This window comes from Monopterus albus, unplaced genomic scaffold (assembly GCF_001952655.1).
Source record: "Monopterus albus unplaced genomic scaffold, M_albus_1.0 scaffold253.1, whole genome shotgun sequence".
Lineage (NCBI taxonomy): Eukaryota > Metazoa > Chordata > Actinopteri > Synbranchiformes > Synbranchidae > Monopterus > Monopterus albus.
Genome location: NW_018128133.1, coordinates 435,699 through 454,568, shown reverse-complemented (window position 1 = coordinate 454,568; position 18,870 = coordinate 435,699). Strand labels below are relative to the sequence as shown.

The 18,870-nt window shown below is 40.8% G+C and overlaps 3 protein-coding genes across 5 annotated transcripts in view; 2 read left to right on the top strand and 1 right to left on the bottom strand.

Annotated features, from left to right (window-relative positions):
* The window catches only part of pstpip2 (proline-serine-threonine phosphatase interacting protein 2), an 11,620-nt gene extending 7,651 nt beyond the window's left edge, over positions 1-3,969 (top strand). The window contains exons 9-14 of one of the 2 annotated variants that reach the window (XM_020621108.1): positions 1,249-1,328; positions 1,416-1,514; positions 2,063-2,159; positions 2,317-2,398; positions 2,505-2,536; positions 3,283-3,969. In XM_020621108.1, coding sequence (XP_020476764.1) covers positions 1,249-1,328; positions 1,416-1,514; positions 2,063-2,159; positions 2,317-2,398; positions 2,505-2,536; positions 3,283-3,338 — 446 coding nt within the window. In that variant the 3' untranslated portion in view covers positions 3,339-3,969. Of the gene's footprint in view, positions 1-1,248; positions 1,329-1,415; positions 1,515-2,062; positions 2,160-2,316; positions 2,399-2,504; positions 2,543-3,282 lie in introns of both variants that reach the window. The other variant, XM_020621107.1, reaches the window with a different exon arrangement.
* A 91-nt stretch (positions 3,970-4,060) lies between these two features.
* dhx29 (DEAH (Asp-Glu-Ala-His) box polypeptide 29) lies at positions 4,061-15,923 on the bottom strand. 2 transcript variants are annotated; one of them, XM_020621105.1, is made up of 28 exons: positions 15,809-15,923; positions 15,509-15,582; positions 15,221-15,334; positions 14,988-15,117; positions 14,753-14,892; positions 14,535-14,678; positions 11,775-11,901; positions 11,373-11,531; positions 11,105-11,273; positions 10,609-10,729; positions 10,079-10,471; positions 9,715-9,981; positions 9,481-9,624; positions 8,914-9,090; positions 8,516-8,656; positions 7,847-7,991; positions 7,632-7,752; positions 7,466-7,550; positions 7,230-7,318; positions 6,958-7,086; positions 6,718-6,793; positions 6,382-6,606; positions 6,088-6,224; positions 5,911-6,001; positions 5,524-5,823; positions 5,315-5,446; positions 4,912-5,008; positions 4,061-4,417 (listed from the first exon to the last, which is right to left on the bottom strand). In XM_020621105.1, exons 1-28 carry the CDS (start codon positions 15,840-15,842, stop codon positions 4,362-4,364), a joined length of 4,017 nt encoding a protein of 1,338 aa, XP_020476761.1. In that variant the 5' UTR covers positions 15,843-15,923; the 3' UTR covers positions 4,061-4,361. The 2 variants fall into 2 exon arrangements, with proteins under 2 accessions (XP_020476761.1, XP_020476762.1); XM_020621106.1 differs by having other exon boundaries at positions 7,650-7,752.
* Positions 15,924-16,226: 303 nt separating this feature from the next.
* mtrex (Mtr4 exosome RNA helicase) overlaps positions 16,227-18,870 on the top strand; it is a 22,129-nt gene continuing 19,485 nt past the window's right edge. Inside the window, exons 1-5 of the mRNA XM_020621072.1 lie at positions 16,227-16,570; positions 16,692-16,832; positions 16,931-16,997; positions 17,081-17,143; positions 17,853-17,965. Of these exons, the coding sequence (XP_020476728.1) occupies positions 16,470-16,570; positions 16,692-16,832; positions 16,931-16,997; positions 17,081-17,143; positions 17,853-17,965 (485 nt within the window). The 5' untranslated portion in view covers positions 16,227-16,469. The remainder of the gene's footprint in view (positions 16,571-16,691; positions 16,833-16,930; positions 16,998-17,080; positions 17,144-17,852; positions 17,966-18,870) is intronic.

The window sequence follows — 18,870 nt, the reverse complement described above, 5'->3', positions numbered from 1 at the left end:
CCCATTGAGCATCTCTGGAGAGACCTGAAAATGGCTGTCCACCAACGTTTACCATCCAACCTGACAGCACTGGAGAGGATCTGCAAGGAGGAATGGCAGAGGATCCCCAAATGCAGGTGTGAAAACTTGTTGCATCATTCCCAAAAAGACTCATGGCTGTATTAGCTCAAAAGGGTGCTTCTACTAAATACTGAGCAAAGGGTCTGAATACTTATGACCATGTGATATTTCAGTTTTTCTTTTTTAATAAATCTGCAAAAATGTCAAAAATTCTGTGTTTTTCTGTCAATATGGGGTGCTGTGTGTACATTAATGAGGAAAAAAATGAACTTAAATGATTTTAGCATATGGCTGCAATATAACAAAGAGTGAAACATTTAAGGGGGTCTGAATACTTTCCGTGCCCACTTTATCTCCTCTTTGGCCTTCCTCTTGACCTCTTGCCTGGCAGCTCCATCTCCAACATCCTTCTACCAATATAACCACTATCCCTCCTCTGCACATGTCCAAACCATCTCAATCTGGCCTCTCTGACCTTGTCCCAAAAACAGACAACCTGAGCTGTCCCTCTGATGTGCTTGTTCCTAATCCTGTCCGTCCTGGTCACTCCTAAAGAGAACCTCAACATCCTCATCTCTGCTACCTCCATCTCTGCCTCTTGTCTTTTCCTCACTGCTACAGTCTCTAACCCATACAGGGCTTGGGACTGGCACAGAAGTCACTGGCTTGCAACCCCTGTGGCTAGATTGGCTGCCTCGGTTCTGTACCGGAAACAAATTCCTTGTGTGTGTGTAACATACTTGGCCAATAAAGGTGATTATCCTTATCCTAATGCAGCCAGAAGGTCAAGCTTCACTTTTTGCATTTAAATATATCAACATCAACCTGATGGATTGGCACTAAATTTGGTGACAATGAATTCTAACAACTGTGATGTCCTAATTGTTCCCATAACATCAACATGAGGTTTAGGTTTGTAGTTTTAAGTGTCACTTCTCAGCAACTATTAGATGAATTGCACCATCAAGTCAAAATTTAAATGTGACCTTAGCTATGTTAGCATCTTAAACTAAGAGAGTGAACATTAACACGTTAGCATGTTGACATTGGGATTCACTGCTGTGCCAAAGTACAGCATGGCTGTAACATGTATTAGATGATAATACAATACGGTGGAATACGACTTCAGTCTTGATACTGATGCGTTACATGGCATGAGATGCTTTACTCTGTGTGTTTCATTGGCAGACAGGTTGTACCAGCAGAATGTGATCACGCTGGGAAATATTCGAGATGAATGGCTAAAGGAACACGTCAAGGCATGTGAGGTAAGAGTTGACTCTTGATTTCTGCAGTTTGAACATACACGTAAAAAGGTATCGTGTAGAAAAGGTAAATGTTTCTTTCACCTTCAGATGTTTGAAAAACAGTCAATGGAGCGCATCAACTTTCTGAGAAATGCAGTTTGGACTCACCTCAACCAGCTGTCCCAGCACTGCGTGACCAGTGATGAGGTAACACCCACAGTTAGTAACTTTTTGTAGTAGCTCTAATCAATTAACAGATCAAAGGTGAAAGTGGTCACTAATCGTGACAAACTCACAGAGAGCATCATGAAGCCCTGCAGTTCTGTGGCTCACAGCTTTACTCTTTTTCTGTATAGTCAAGCTACAGTATGTAATTTTTTTCAAATATTTGAAAAAAGAAATGTGCTCCAAACCTAGTCTTAATGTGGAGCAGTGTTGTCAAAGCCTCCTGTGACCCAGACTCACTGAACAGCACTAACAGCAGTGCAGAGATATCAGCTTCTAAATGTTTTTGAGTGGCATTAACCTCTCTGAACAATCAAGAGATTTTCAATAATTTCTGCTCCATCAGTAAGTTTCTTGTAGTTTCATAATGACAATTATCTGAAGAGCTGGGCAGAGTGTGCAGAGTGTAGTGGAGGAGGCATTATTGTTAGAATCTCACTTGTATTAACTTCCTGTAGAAACCTCCATGAATAACCATTTGACTCTGACCTTTGTATACTATTGCACTCTGCATGTGTGTGGGTGTATAGCTCTATGAGGAAGTGAGGAGGTCACTGGAACAGTGTGATGTTCAGGAAGATATTGAACACTTTGTAAACCTCAGACGGACTGGTGATAAACCACCAGGTATGAATACAAGAACACTCACAGACAATACTTTATCATTAACAATTAACCAGAGCTTGAATGACAAGTCCACATACAGAAGCAGGGTGTCGGACAACACACAGCCATTCACTGTTTGATCAGTTGCAAGTATGTGAAGAGTCTTTCTCTCTAACAGCTGCAGTAAAGTATGAGAACTTCTACAGTGGTCAGAAGCCTCCAACCCGAGCTCCACCCTCTCAACCACCGCCAAGCATCAGGTGAGGCCTGTGGAGAGGCTGCCACCTATACTTCAGTTTCAACCAGTTCTTCAGTACATTTTTAGAATGCTCTCTTTGTTGTTAACCTTGTTTTGTGACTTTGCAGGAGGAGGCCACTACCTGACCCAACACACCGCGGTGAGGGTATGTTTGTTTTTTCTTAGTTAAATACAATGTACGGTGTGCTGCTTGCTAGGATGAGGTAGCTGCACAGGCTCGGCATGCCTAGGTGGCCCCATATGTGCCTGTCACAAAATGTTACCGGACCTAGATAAACACCGAGGGTGAACAGGACTTTTACATGAAACTGCCTATTACATCAGTTATAGATAAGGCCGGATCAAACCATTATCTGCTCATTGCTCAGGTAACAGAGAGTTCAAAGGAAGTTTACAGGTATATTAATATTATATGTGTACAGGCAGTGCAGAGTGGTAACACCTGAGAGAGATCTCAGTATATTTATGAAGATGTAGCCTGGTACACAGTGCAGGGCCTAAACAAGTTAAAAACGTTATTTGAAATTAATATCTTTGGCACAGTTTACTGTGTGCTGATAACTGTCACTCATATTATGGCAGTGCATGTGAATCAAAAGGTATTTCAGTGTAGGGACTGGAGCTTGTGGCTTTACAGCTGAATGGCTGGTGCACATTTCAGATTTAGGGGCAACTTCAGGCTCAGGAGGTAGAGTGGGTTGTCTCCTAACATTGGGGTCGGTGGTTTGATCCCCATCTTCTTCAGTCTGCATGTCGGTGTGTGAATGTTTGTGTGTGAATGAGCTAAAAAAGTGCTTTGTGTGCTTCCTTGCACAGGAAAGCATGATATAAGATCGTACCATTCACACTTACCCACCACATTTTTAATCTTTGCTTTGATTACAGGTGATACAGTCTATTCACCAGTGGAGGATGGAGGATACAGTGTTATCCAGTACTAACACACAGATCAGCAGGAGGAGTTACAGTATGTCTTGTGCAGTGTCAGAGCTTAATGGAAATGAGGTTGACCTGCGTCTCATTATTTCCTCTTTGTTTCTTTTTTTGATAAAGTTGTACCAGATGTCAAATTTGAGCCATAACTGTGTACATACATATTTTAGGTGAGGTTTTGAATATATATATCACTGTGTTATAAACAGTAGAGTAAACATCTTATTTTAACATTCCTGTGTTTTTACAATCAGAACAGGCTAAAATGAGTATTGTGGTGAAATTGACTTTCTGTAAAATGATACAGAAGCTGATTAGGTAATAAATAAACCCATAACTTTGACTTCTATCTAATCACTGTATAACTAATTTCCACTATCCAAATAGAGCTTATTTATTGCCCATGTTTGTGAAGCAAGGCTCTAATGCAAAAGTGTGACTTTACCATTAGTATTCTATTTTAGAATCTATGTACTTCTCAAATTTTAAAGAGAGTCTCAAAATAAGAATGTGTCATATGATATTACTTCCTCTTTGATGTGAGAGTGGACTGAGATCTTGTGAGCAGACAGATACACTCTTTATCTAAAGTGCACAGCCTATTGGCCACTTAATTCTTCTAGTCAATATCCAGCTTTGTCATTTAACCTGCAGCTTAACATCCTGACAGTCTTGTATGTGCTGAACAATAGTCCTTTCCAATGACTGTCAATCAGGACACAAGTTCAAATAAAATTCAATACAGCTTTATTTTTGTCACATTTGGCAGTATCATTAATTTTGGTTCCTTGTAAATTTCAGCATGTCTCTTTGCATTTCATATAATACTGTATAGCCCTCCTCAATGTGAGTAGGAGCTCCTTGTAACAATCTGTTCATCTTTAGGAAGCCTTTATTTGTTCACAGGATGTGTCTGCAGGTGTTAATGCTGAGCACATAGTCAGCAAGACCTATTGATAGTGTGTGAAAAGTTATTGGTGTGCATGTTCTTCTGTGCCAAACAGGCCTTTTGGTGGTCCAAAAAAAAAAAATCATACAGCGTGCTCTGATTTGATCAGGTCCAGAATCAGCTGGATGGTCCTCTCATCTGCAGCAGAAAGATGAAAAAGAAATATGAAAAAGAAAGCCCTATAATATTGATTTTAGTTTTTTAACTTGCATTACAATACTTAAAATATTCTATAACAGGTGGTTTTTAAATTAATGTGTAGATTGGCTCAGAATAAATCGACAGTGCCCATATTCACCATAGTGAAGTGTCTCAATAACTGATGTTTTTGGACAACAAAAGAGGTCCATGGCATGGAGGAATAAACTATTATCAGGCTTTGGCTACACAAGTTATGTCAATATGGGTGACTTATTGGCTTTGGGCTTTTATGGGATTTGTTCAATCAGAAAAATGGAATAAAACCAGGTGGTCCCTGCACAGCAACAGCGCAGGGAGCAACTGAAATGCTGTTAATCTAACAATTCATTGGTCTCAGAATCAAAAGAAAATGCATGAATTAGGTTTTTCAGTGCAAGCATTTTTGAATTTGCTACATAATCTCTTGTACATATTATGAAGCCTGGGCTTACCTTCCAGATTCATCCTAGGATTCTCCAGCTTCTTTGCAAGCAAAGAGTCCATCAGTTTCCTCAGGTGTTTGAAGATCACACCAATCCGTACAGGAGCCTTTATCAAGGAACACAGAATTAATTAAATAGGCCTTAAGCACAGGTGTAATCAATAACATTAGTGACTCTGCTGTGTTGCAGTGAGCCTGTGCGCACAGTATTAAGGATCTCAAACTGGAAAAAAAAATTGCATATAAATGCTGAAAAAAATCATTTTTCTGCTAATTTGTGAATCTACACACAACTACACAACTGCTGCTCTTATAAGAAGAGTTCAAAGAGGAAAGGATAAAAGACATCATGGCTACTTCTGACAATACTGAACGAACTATGTGAACCCGAAGCAACCTCGGTGACCTCTGACCTGAAAGTGGATCCATCCATCCAGTGTGATGAGCCTCTCTCTGTGCTGAATTTCAATGTCGCCTCCAAACAGCAACACAGGAAACGGAGATATCAGAGTGGTGTCTCGCAGGTAGATCTTGGTGTACTTCACCTGTGGATCAACATCTTTCAGGAAAAGACTTAAAAAGATATTACACAGACATACACACACACACTCCTCAGCCATACCTTCTCCTGGTACAGCAGCCAGCCATGTGTCTGCAGATTGCGGTTAACAGACGAGGGATGGACCTGTGCTTTGCCTTGAGGGGTCTCCACAGTGCAGGCCACTCGCTCGAGCACATCCACGGAGGGGGTGCACAAAACCCGGGCCACGCTGTCGTAGAGGCCTGCTGTCAGCACTGCGTTCAGGACAGAGATCTGCTGCTTAGAGAGCGAAGCCGCATGCAGCTTTAAGTGAGAAGAGGAAGAGCGAGATGACCAGAAACCTGCCTGCTCCATCATCTTCATCAGCTCTTGCTTCACATCCTAAATGGAAGATACATGTGGAATTAGAACGGGGAGGAAGAAAAGATAAGTGAAGAGAAGTTCTGAGTATTTCCATGTACGTGATACCTCTATTGTAATGAGAGACGTTCGATTAAGGAAGCGTTTCCTACAGTAGGACATTTCTGCTCTCTGACCCTCCGTCTGTGAGTTCTTCCACCTGACAGTGTGACAGGTTAACACAAGAAAAAGGTCAGCCTAAAGCACAGAGAGAAGCACAGAGAAAGGTTTATAAATAGTCCCTACCCCAGATATGCATTGTATATGGTGAGGTGATCAGAGTTAGCTACTGCCAGTGTCGCTTTAGCCAGGTTAGCTTCCTCCTTTCTATTCATTGGTGTGGAGAAGGGAGACTTCTCACTGATGGCTGCTGCGATGGTTGCCTGAAACAAAGCTTTTAGTAATATTCATGGCAAGATATGAAACTAGTCATGATTAAAAATATATAACTGACATACTATATTAATAGTAGTAGTAATAATAATAAAATGCCAATAATTACAGTGTTTGTTTTCTTAATGAAAAGGAAGTGGGACGTACTATGGGCTCCAGGCAGCCAAAGATGGCTCCATAGATGAGCATCTTGCCAATCTTCACATTGACAGGCAAACTTGCCAGGTGGTGTCCCAGAGGGGTGAGGAGATGACTGTTGGGGTGACACGCACCGATCTTCCTCAGCAGGCTGATGGCGTTACTGACCGACTGAGGCTGAGGAGCATCCAGTGCCCGGCTCAGGAACTCCTCCGGTGAGCCATACTGACATTTCTACCAGTGGGTGCAGTGGAGGAGTTAGAAAAACACCTCGGATGGAAACGTCAGTAATGTTTGTGTGAATATTTATTTCTGTCTCTCTGCACCTGAGTGTGGTCTATATACCATAATGTGAAGACAGAGCTCCTCCAGTGGGACCCGTAGTATCTCAGGAATGGAGTAATCCATGAATGCATCAAACCTGAGGTCAGAGAGGTTAAACAAGAGCAGAAACGATCAGCACATGACCTAAAAGAAAAATTAGGGCATATGTAGTTGTCCTTTCCTGATTAATATTCAAGGGGAAATTATTTGTTTTCCTGTTTTGTGTTCATCCCATTTCTGCACAGTGAATGATGAGCACACCTGTATTTTGGGTAAAGTCTGAAGCAGAAGCCATTTCGGACACGTCCCGCTCTCCCCTGCCTCTGTAGGGCACTGGCTTTGGAAACAAAAGTTTCCACCAGAGAACTCATCTGGCTGCTTTCATGGTACCTGAGAAGACAACCAACTGGAGGTAAGTCTCTCTACAGCTAACGTCACTTGTGTTTTTCCAGTGGTTCTAGTGGAGGCTGCAATAAACCTTTGTAACATATTAACAATATTGTGACAGAATTTTTGTGCTCATGAGCCCTTACTTATTTTCTTTGGTCTTCCCAGTGTCAATGACAAACACGACATCAGGAATAGTCACACCAGTCTCAGCGATGTTAGTCGACAACACAATCTGAAAGAGAGACAAAGCAGAGAATAGCAGTAGGGATTTTTAGGACTGATAGTATTTTTTCAATCAGAGATAGAAAATGGTGTTGAATCCTATTACATTATCTTGACTGTACTCCACTTTATAATACTGTAACATGTTTGGTAGTACCTTCCTAATCCCAGCAGGGGGCACTGTGAAGGCAGCAGCCTGGTCCTTGGATGATAAAGTTGAGTGAAGAGCAGCGATCTGGTACCTAAAAGTAACAAAGGGGTAGAGTGTATATTAAATTACAGTACATTAGACCATGCAGTACTATGCTAGGTGTGTATGTCACCTGTTTTTGTCCCCAAACCTCTTATCTAAGGACAGCAGGTCATAAAGCTGCTGGATGTGAGCCAGACCCGGGAGGAACACAAGAATGGCTCCATCCACCTCTGCAAACTGTGGGGATTTGTCTAGAACAAACACCAAAGAATACAGAAATAAGACCAAAACATGTGTAAATATGTCCTATGTGCTGTCTGAAACAAGCATGATGATATGTTGTACCTAGGTAGTCAATGAGGTCAACCAGCAAGTCCATATTGATCTTATTAGGGTTCATATACTGCAGCACCTGCCGGGTCCTGCTACTGAAGTGGTCAAGGTCAGGCCCCAGGTCCCAGCCTGAGGAGGAGTCCTTCACTATCACATCCTGGAGCAGACAAAAGCACACATAGTAACACATACACAGTGTCGTGCCCTATAATCAAACATGTTACTTTAAAGGCAGTGACAACCCAGTTTCTCATGAGTAATGTGGTCTTAAATGAAAACCCGCCAGAGTTCAAACTGTTGTGGATATTTCTCTGTTCTTGGTTTGAAAAAGAAAATGTACCCAATTCACGATTTAGCAATATTTGAATCAAAATTTGAAGCGAGTTGTGGGTTGCTGATGTTTCCAGGCCACTATTAATCAAATCTGATCAAACCACACCCACACAGTCCTAAATTAACAGCAAACAACACCAAGGATGACTTTTTTCTCTAAAATGTCAGCTTTTACTGATGCTTACTTATTTATAGATATTACACATTATTAAGATTTGAAATCCAGTTGTACCTGTTCAAATATTAGGCTTGGTTGCTGATATTAGAGCAACAACAACCAAGATATAAATTAATGCCAGGGGATATACACTGTCACACATAAAAGCACTGCAGAGAACCTGGTGTTACCTGCTGCTGTAAAGTCTTGCCACCTTTCTGGGTGACAGAGATGCTGACTTCCTCTTCTTCTTCAAGAATTTTCTGGCTATACTCTGAGTCCATTTCCAGGATGTATCCCGTCTGCTCCACTATGTCTTCTAAGTGAAATACCTGGACACAAAATCACAGGAACCTGCAAACATTTCTTCCTGTTTCCTTTCCCATGTTTCCGGGTTCATTTTTGTTCAGCTTCAGGTTCAATGGCTACAATTCAAAAGTGCATCTGTGACATGATGTAATGCAAAAACCGGTGCAGCTGATAACCATCTCCAAAGCATTTAAAACAGCATAAAATAAAATTAGCAATTAAACTACATATAGTTCAATTATATTCTATACAAATGTAAACACAAAGGGTTCAAGCTCACCTCCACTGGGAACGTCCTGCCAGGAATGGTGATCACTGGACAGCGGTTGAAGTAGTTGGAGAACTTGCCACAGTCGACTGTAGCACTCATGAGGATCAACTGCAGGTCTGATCTCCTCATAACAACGTCTTTCAGTATGGTTAGCAGGAAGTCTGACTGGACACTGCGCTCGTGCACCTGAGAAAAAGAATGTGAGATGCTTTCCAACCCTCTGTTTTGTTAGTCACAAGGCTATTGGCGGCATGTGGCTGTCACACATTCTACAGTTTAAAAAAATATTGACAAAGGCTCAAAAGGGCTTTGAACAGTTTGTGTAACAAACTAACATAATTAAACTGCAATCAGCAATTGAAAAACATTTTCTTCTTCAAACACACTTGTGTTGATCAAATTAAGCCCTTGGGAAGGTTTGACTGTGTCATGTAACAAAAAAAATGGACACTTAATTTAAAAAAAAAAGGACAAATATAGTATCCTGATGTTGGAAAAGACTTTTAATATGGCAACTTGAAGAGTGCAAAGACATTTACAATGTGCAAATATTGTTTAATCAAAAACTGTCAGTACCTCATCTACAATGATGTGTGTCAGGGAGCTGAGGTGTCTGTCATGCTGTAGCTTCCGGAGCAGAACTCCGGTAGTACAGTACAGCAGGCGGGTCCACTCCCCAGACTGATTCTCCATCCGGATCTGGTATCCGCACAGCGACAACTAAAACAATTGCAACACGATCATTAAATCAAGCAAAAATACATCCAATCAGCTTAAGTTTAAGGGCCCCAAGTCAAAATGTATTTTTACCCTTGACCCTGGTCCATTCTCGCAGCCGAGCTCCTGGCTGACTCTGCAGGCCAGGCTCATGGCAGATATCCTTCGGGGCTGAGTAACCACAATGTTGCAGGGCCGTGCCACTTTTCCCCCTGTCAAAAGCTCCTCCAACAGGAACTGAGGAATCTGAGTACTCTTTCCGCTGCCAGTCTCACCGGCCACCACCACCACGGGGTGGCGCTGCAGAGCCTCCAAGACACCATGCCGATGTTGGAAGACAGGAAGCTGCTCCCGCTCTGCCTTAAAGGTAAAGGTACTCATTAAATTAATTGGTTTATTGTAAGCGGAACATAAACTTTTTATTATGGTAAACTGTAGAACAATTATGTGTATCTACCCGCAGTCTACGGGCCAGTGGGGACTTCTTCAGCTTTATTAGGAGCTCCCTGGATGCCTCAAGTGCTCCTGTCCCATCCTTCCTCCCCCCCCTTTTCTCACTCTTGTCCTCTGGTTCTTCTCCAGGTTCCCCAGCATCAAGACCAGCCAGGATCTCCCAGGACTCTTCCGGCTCTTCATCTGCAGCCCAACCCAGCCCCACCTGGCCTTGGGATCCAGACCCCTGCCCTTGGCTCTGGATTTGCTGCTGTTTGAGTCTGGTCAGAAGCCGGGAGATGAACTGGTCTCGAGGTTTGTTGGCAGCAGTGCGGCTCTCTTCCTGTTGCTGCTGCTCGCTGTCCCTCCACTCCAGCCACACATCTCTGTAGGTGGGAGGAAGGAGCTGGTGCACTGACTGAGAGTTGAAGATTAAGAGACAGTGTGAAGAGATTGGGGGCAGTCACAAAAATAAAGCTACAAGTACGCAACTGTAAATTCTAAGAAGCCAAACCAGCATAACTGTGGTATCTGTTGCTAGGTTATAAGTAGTACCTGTCCTTTAACCAGGTTGTAGAGCGCCAGTGTGGCTGCCAGATGTTGAGCCTGCATGCTGTCCTCAGTCAGAATGTTTGGACAAACTTCCAGCACATCATCTGCCCTCTGAACACGCACCCTTATAGGTGCAAAGACATCATGTTACTACTAAATTCAATTATTGCTAGTTATTCCATTGTTTTGTATAAGGGATTCTTAGTATATTGCAAAAGGGACGCACACCTGTACTTCCATCTTTGTGAGGACACTCATTGACATAATGCATTCCCTAGCTCCTTACTCTAACTTTAACCATCAGAACTAAGTGCCTAACCTAAGCCTAATTCTAACCTGAACCCTAAAACCAAGTCTTAATCCTCAAAAAGCTGTTTCAGAATGTGAAGACCAGCAAAAATGTCCTCACTCCGAAGTTAAAAATACTTTTTTGGTCCTCACTATATAGCAAGTACAAGAACACACACACACACACACACACACACACACACACACTTACTTGCATCTCCAGAATCTCCCAGCAGCAACCTTGTGAAAAGCTGGTGGTGCACTCTTGGGCAGGTTCTTTCGAACCCAGTCGATGAGAAACTGTTTGGGAGACTTTCCTGTCCAGCTGCGAGCTGTGTAGTCAAAATTGCGAATGTCCTTTGGCTCATTGTTTTTCACAACTGAGAAGGAAAATGAAATGACAGTATTTTATATATCTGGTAGTGTTACAGTCACTTGATGAATGAATTTTAAGTTGACTCAGAAGATGCAAGATGAACCTTTGTCAGCAGGAGGGTCCTTTTCAGCCTGATCAAATAAGCTGAAGCCAAGTTCTTCTTTGTCTTCATTAAAAGGAACCGTTTTCTTTTCCTTCTGAGGCACATCCGACACTTTTATCGCTGGATTGAACATGGGATGAGACTCCAGTTGCTTCATTTCTAAAAAAGGGAAAACACTAGGTGAAAAAAAAAGGCAAAATAACAAATTATGATAAACTATTATATGTTAAACAATTTCTTTGGGTTGGAGATTTGGTTGTTTATATTCAGTTTTTTGTTTTGTATGGTCTGACTGATGCTTTATAGATATCATGAAACTGTAAAAGTTGCTTCTTGAAAAGTTAGGAGTTAATTAGATAAAAATATTAACCTCTGCAGTAAAGTCTGTAGCCACACACTTACCTTGCTGTATGATGCGTATTCTGTCCTGTGCCATCCTTTGGCCTGCCTTGTCTTCTTTGGTCTTGGCCACAGCTGCCATTTCTTTAGAGTCATAAAGCTGAGCAGTAAGGACCAAATACCTGTCATTCTACATAGCAAGAAATAACACGCTCTTAGAACAGTGACATCATGCCACATACTTAAAGACATTAAATGTAGTATTTAATGTACCACAACAACACAGTTTTCTAATGTCATATAAATGCTATGAAAAGAAATTTTAAGCTGTCACTGATGTGATCAACATTTCTAAATAAAAGTATGGTGAATGTTTTCAACTATGCAAAACGCCAGCTCCAGTGTTCACCATACAGATGTAACCAGGGCCGGAGTGGGACTCATTGTCAGCCCTGGAGTTTTATGACTTAGACCGGCCCACTTTACTGACTATATTAAAATAACGCTTAGTTAAAAGCTAAGTATATAAGTATGTAATAGTACACTGCTCTCTGCAGCCTTGTCATTCTTTATATTTTTCAAATGTTTAATTTCCAAATTAGTGCAAATAAAGCTAAGTGTCGATTGACAGTTAATATTTATTTGAGCAGTTAACGGTAGGCTATTCTTTACAAAACAAAGTTTTTAACTGTTTTTAACAGACGGTATCAATCTATTTTTTTGTAATGAGTTGTGTTCACATAAATATAAGTATAATAAAATACATTTTACAACAAATATTTCTCACAAAAATAACATAAATACTGTAAATAGTGTGCAAAATTGTTTGTACTGTGGATATCAACCCTCAAACACAAATAAAGAATAAAACAATAATGGCACTGTTATCTGCATGAATCTTTTTCTTTCTAATCTGTTTCATCTGCCTAAGTGCATCTTCAACGCAACATGGCCAGCTCTAAAAAATTAATAAGTGCCTGAGTAGTGGACTGGTCTCTGCAATTTTGTTTATCACAGTGTCATTGTCCAAAGACATGAGAATTTCTTTCTCAGTGCACATGAGCACGAATGCCTTAAGGTTTTTCTGGGTTAAAGTGCTCCTGAGCCTGTTATTTTATGAATTTCACAGTTGAGAAGTTTCTCTCACAGGCTACTTGTGTGGTGGACAATATTAATAACAACTTGAAGGCGAGTCCAATCACATGGTAGGCATCAGTTAGAAGATTGTACTGAGAGGATGAGATAAACACAGATGACAGTTTTTACAGGAGGAACAAGTTTTGCTCTCTATTTTTCAGCACATAATGACATTTGGTTGCCAGTCAACAGGCTTTTCACATCTGCATTTTGTATTTTCATAAAGTAAGCATCTGCACAATCTCTGTGTGTCTTACATCTTTCGTGTTCCACTATCCTTTGGTGAACGTGTTTCCAGTCTTTCATGCCCTTTATGAAAGGGCCATCACATACCAAAGGTGCAAATGCCAAACAAACAGAACAGTACAGAGATAGTTTCTTTTTCCACAGTAACTCAACCACTTGCAGTTTGTTCCATTTTTACTATTGAAAACCTTTGGTATAGGAACATTTTGGGGTTGTTGAGGATGATAAGAAAAAAATGTATGTATATCTTTTGGCTGAGGTTGAGCAAAGTAATCATCTTCATCTATCTTGTTCCTAGCTAGTGGTTCTGGGGTCTGCTGCTGGGTTGTTGGCTCTTTTATTTGTCCCTGAGTAGACTCTGCTCTCCCTTTCACACTTCCTTCTGTATCCGTAGCCTTAAGTGTGTCTGTATTTAATCACAATAAAAAGCATTCTGTAACCTTTAACATATTTGACATGGAAAGGACGTTCAAATAAAATTTAATCAAAGTGAATTAAAATATACAAATGGCAAAATATGCAGGCTCATTTCATATGACATTTATCCTATTCCCTTGCAATTGTGGGCTTTTTATATTTGACTAAAACATTAATAGGTCACTTGTAACATTTGGGCCGGGCGTATAGTAACTATATTGTAACTGAGTCATTCTGTGTCATTTCAACAGCAGAGGTCCCCGGCTCAAATTTTAGATTATGCTAATGTTTATTCTGAAAAAGATAGAGTTGTAGTTACGAAAGCCAGTATATAAAATTTTATGGATGAATATTTATTTGATTTGAACTGGAATGATCCTACTAATATGTTTGCTTATTCACACACTGTGGTACAAAAGCTTACCTGTGTCGTCCACAGTGAGGGCATTAGTGTCTTTACGATGCCACTGGTTTTATTGATCAGTGAGGTGTACACCACCATGTTCTTCATTAATAATTCTTCTAATTCTGTTGTGTTGGGCTCATGACTGCATGGTCCTTGGCAACGCTACTGGACCAGCCTCTTCACTTTTAACATTAACGGCAAACTGAACTATAGGGGCTGCTGTCTGCTGAACAGTGACAGTACAAGAAAAGTTTGATGCATAAGCATGGACGTGGTTTGTATACAACGTTGTTTTGCATTAGTATAACGTGAACTTACCAGCCGTCTTATCGTCTTCATTAATTTTCACGAAAAATGTACTCAATTTTGTTCATTTGGCCGCGTCAGCCTCTAGAGCTGTTTTCTTTTTTATTCGAGCCTTTTCAGCACCGCCTTTGCGCTTTCTATCCATTTTTGACTCATAACTTTGTTGCTGTCGCCTGTCGTTGGGCCAAAAGATAATTGCGTCACCGTCATCAACTCAACAGGCTGCGGCCACGTGCTACACTCTGCCAGGGTGCCAGTGATGCTGCCTGCGAGAAAATATTAAATAAAAACTCAGCTTTAATTTTACTTACTGGATCAAATTTTTCCTCTACTTCAGGACTGTGCACATTCTTCTTCCCTCCTTCTTCCTCCTCCTCCTCCTCTTCCTCACTGCTCTGCTCTGCATACCTCAAGATCCAGTCCTTCACGCTTGCAGCCTCATCCTTCTCAGTGGCCTGGCAAATACCATGCACACTTATAAGATACGACATAATGTGACCGTATGCATCTGTCTAGCCAACACACAAACCTTAGTGGTCTTGTTGTGGGTGTTGCTCGGTGCTTTGGGGCTCAGGGCTGAAGGTTTCTTCTGAGCAGGAGGCTGAAACTTGGGCCTGCTCCTCTGACTCTCCTCCTGCATCTGCTGGCTGAAACCTTCTGGCAGCTCATCTGGTATAACAGACAATAAATTAATGACATCAAAGTTTTGACAGTCTTGTAACCTCAATAGCTCTAAGGTGATGAGAACCAAATGACTTGTTCACCATCTTTGAGGTTGAGGCAGAGCCAGTCAAGAGCTGAGTGGAGATCCCCTCCATACAGCACACTGCTCTTCATCGCCTCTTCGATGTGTTCTCTCTTAAAGTTGAACTTCTGCAGTGCTGTGTACAAGTCCTGCAAACACATTAAGAGAGATCTAACCTGAATACAATGTGTCACAATTACAAATGTATATATGTAGCAACTGTGAAAAATCAAAGGGAACATTTTTCTTTACCAGTAATTTCTTGCTGGTAAGTCTGCCTGATATGGTCCCTTTGTCCCCATTCTCAGGCTGGAAGTCATTGATCAGCTTGATGATCTTCTTCTCCAGATCAGCTTGAATTGCAACCTATATTAAATAAAATATGTAGAAACAACAACATTAATTTTAGAAAACAGTCAAGTGCCAGTCAGCTGTGATCATATGTTTTAATAATTCTATAACTACCATTTTATGTTGGAAGCAAAAGGTCTAATACCATACTACATGGCAATCACCAGCAGGCCACAGCAGCTGACTTACTTTGAGAATTGACTTGTCCGAGACCCCACCTGTGTCAACCTGGGCAGTGTTGGAAAGACTGTACGTCTTCGGAGCTGGAGTAAGGACAAAACAGAGCAATGCATGTTAATTGTGAGAGTATGATTAAATCATTGTCTACATGACTGGACACAATATTATTAACACTTGTCAACAGTCACACTGTAACATTATGTGCCTGGTTGTATGTATATAGCGGTACAATGATGTTTCTGAAACTTTGAACCAAATACAGTGGAGCCAAACAGAGTCTGGGGGGTATTTGTCATGCTAGCAAACCACCTTTTGCCTTGTTCTCCCTGGTTGGTCTGGTCATCTTATTGCCGGGTGGCTGTTTCTTCGGTTCCTCCGCCACACCGTTCCCCGTTCCAGTCCTGGCCGTAGCTGCTGCTCCCGAGTGCCGGTTGCGCTGCCGACTTCTTCTTCTTTCCACCCATTAAGTCACCAAACCCGACCTATCTTTGGCTCTTTTATGTGGCTATAAAATACCAAATATATCAGCAAGGTCCTGCAATGGAGAAATTTAAAAAGAATACAAAAGCAACGCTAATATGAATTTCGTCGTTTTCCTGACATTATTGGACCATACGGCTACCGTAGCGGATGTACAATGTTGCATTCACGCATATCGAGAGAATGGGAATAGCAATAAATACACAGACACAATCAGTGATCGTATAGCGCCAATAAAATTAGCTAAATCGATTTTATTAGTGCACAAATTACTATATCGATGGTACATGTGCTGTCATTCTTTAAACACTGTGTTGACATGTCTGTATTTCTTCTAACCAAGTGGGAAATATCTCCGACCTGACTTTACAAGTCGGTGGCTGATGTGGACGGGTTTTGCCACTGTACTCTGATTTGAAAGATACGACGTGAACGTCACATTCAGGACACAACCTCGTGTTGCATTGTGGGAACTTTCTCTCCGATAATCATGGCAGACGCGTTTGGCGAAGGATTATTCAGCGTGTTTGACGATGAACAGCAAAGTAACACAAGCAAAAGTAAATCTGCCCCTGTGGCTCCGGAACTAGGGTAAATTATTGGATGTTCGTATATTAATGGTGTTTAAAATAAGTACGTAAAGGACTGTACCACGAACTGTGTAACGATTAAAAATGGAACTAGATCCAGACAGGTCCTATGTTTTTTCTAGGAAAGCTGCAGGTAAAAATGGCACTGACAAGGATGCTGGTCCACCTGCCCCGACCAAGAGGGAGGCAGACAGTGACGGTGGAGAGGAGGTGGTGTTTGGGAAGAAACCTCGGCATGAGACAGTCACTACAAATGACCTAAAGTAGGGTGAAGTACATTTTATTACTGTGTGGCTCTACATGGTACTAAGGAACCATTATAACGTCTGTCTGTTGATATGCAAATCTTTGTTTACTTAAGTCTTGCAGAATTTATGCCCCAAGTGAAGGTGGAGCAAGTTGAGACCGTGGAAGGATGCTCCCATGAGGTAAACACAGTACATCAAGTGACAATTTCTCAAGTTCAGCTGTTTAAATTTTATAGTTCAAACATATGGTCCTTCCTCAACAGGTCGCTCTTCCTGCTGGTGATGAATATAAACCACTAAGACCTCGAGTGGGGAAAGCAGCCAAGGTATATTCAGGTTTTAACTTGGGTCTTCTGCTGGTGGGATTAATTTAGCTTGACCAAATACACAGTTGACTGCTTTTATAAACATGCATGTGTTTGGTATCATTTACCGTTTTTGTTGTATTTCCTTTATGTTTGGTATGAAGGCTGAAAAAAGTAGTTTACTAGGGGTGTGATGATACACTGAGCTCACAAGATGAGACCATATATGATATTGGGTTCATGAGGAAGAGAATATATTGTAACACAGTTTTTCAGAAATCTTCAGTGACAAAATGTATGACTGGAAAAATAATCTTTTATTTGACTGAAAGTCACAAAATGCAAAACAGTGCAGGTGCATTTTGGATTGTTTTAACTAATCATCCTGTAATGAATATCAATTCAGTTCTACAGTGGACACCCACAGGAAGAAGACTCTCTTGTTTGCTTTGTGAGCATAAGCATTCATTGTCGAATTTGATCCATAGTTAACGCACCATAACAACACGGCATGCATTTTCGTTAGTACTGGATGTTAAACTGTTTTTGTTTATCTATCAATGCAGACACATTTTAATATCGTGAAATCATACGGCACAAGATCTTGTCACACCCCTACAGTTTACCTTTTCAGTCTATATACAGGAACCTTGTGGCAAGTGAAACTGCCCACCCTGGTTGTTTCACAGTGACTTTTAACACCTGTGTTCTAAAATTGTTCATTTTGCAGGAGTACCCATTTATCCTCGACCCATTCCAGCGTGAGGCCATCTTATGTATTGACAACAACCAGTCTGTGCTTGTGTCTGCACATACCTCTGCTGGCAAGACTGTTTGTGCTGAGTGAGTATCCCCGATATGTTATAGAGAGCAGCGCTTCCACAGAAGTGTAATTGTTAAAACACTTAGTTGATGGTTAACCAATTTATTTTACTGCCAGTTTTATTTTACTACCTTTGTCAGATTTAGTGATTTGATTTGATTTGATTTGATTTATTCTTTCAAGCATGTAAAACAGTTGATATGACAACACACATAATTTTACACATAATCCAATATCAATTTGGTTATACCTAGTACATGCTTGAAAGGAGTAGGAAGAAGTCAGACTTATCCAGTCCTACCCCATGACATCATCTTACCATCATTGGTTTGCAAGCAGTAAATGATTCACTTCTACGCACACACATATTATACTAAAAAAAGAATATAACAGTGTTAACATTCTTACATCACACAAGTAATATACTAAAGAATGGTTACAAAATGTACACCACACCCACAATGTTCCATCTAATTAATCATTGAGCCTGTTCTTGCATATATCTTGATTGACACATACCTTTATATTTATGTTTAAACTCGTCAATTCTATTACTATTTTTTATGTCCACACTTAAATTATTCCATAGTTTTACCCCACTTATGGAAATACAAAATCTTTTTTTGGTTGTACGTATAGCATGAATTTTTAAATTTAACTGACCCCTTAAATTGTATCCCCCTTCCCCTTCATTAAATAGTTTTTGAATTCCACCAGGTAATAAATTGTTCCTGGCTTTATACAAAAACACAGCAGTCTTATATCCCACTAAATCAAAAAATTTTAACAATTTAGACTGTATGAAAGCTACATTGGTGTGATCCCTATACCCCATCTTATGCACAATTCTTATCACTCTTTTTTGTAATATATACAATGGTTGAAGTGAGCTTATGTATGTATTTCCCCAGTTTTCAACACCATA

Excerpts from the sequence above, each read along its gene's own strand:
- dhx29 (XM_020621105.1), bottom strand. The coding sequence starts at position 15,842 with ATGACCAGACCAACCAGGGAGAACAAGGCAAAAG. Across the intron at positions 11,274-11,372 it reads GGACCCTCCTGCTGACAAAG|TTGTGAAAAACAATGAGCCA; the intron begins GTTCATCTTGCA and ends TTTCCTTCTCAG. Across the intron at positions 4,418-4,911 it reads TCCTAGGATGAATCTGGAAG|ATGAGAGGACCATCCAGCTG; the intron begins GTAAGCCCAGGC and ends TTTCTGCTGCAG.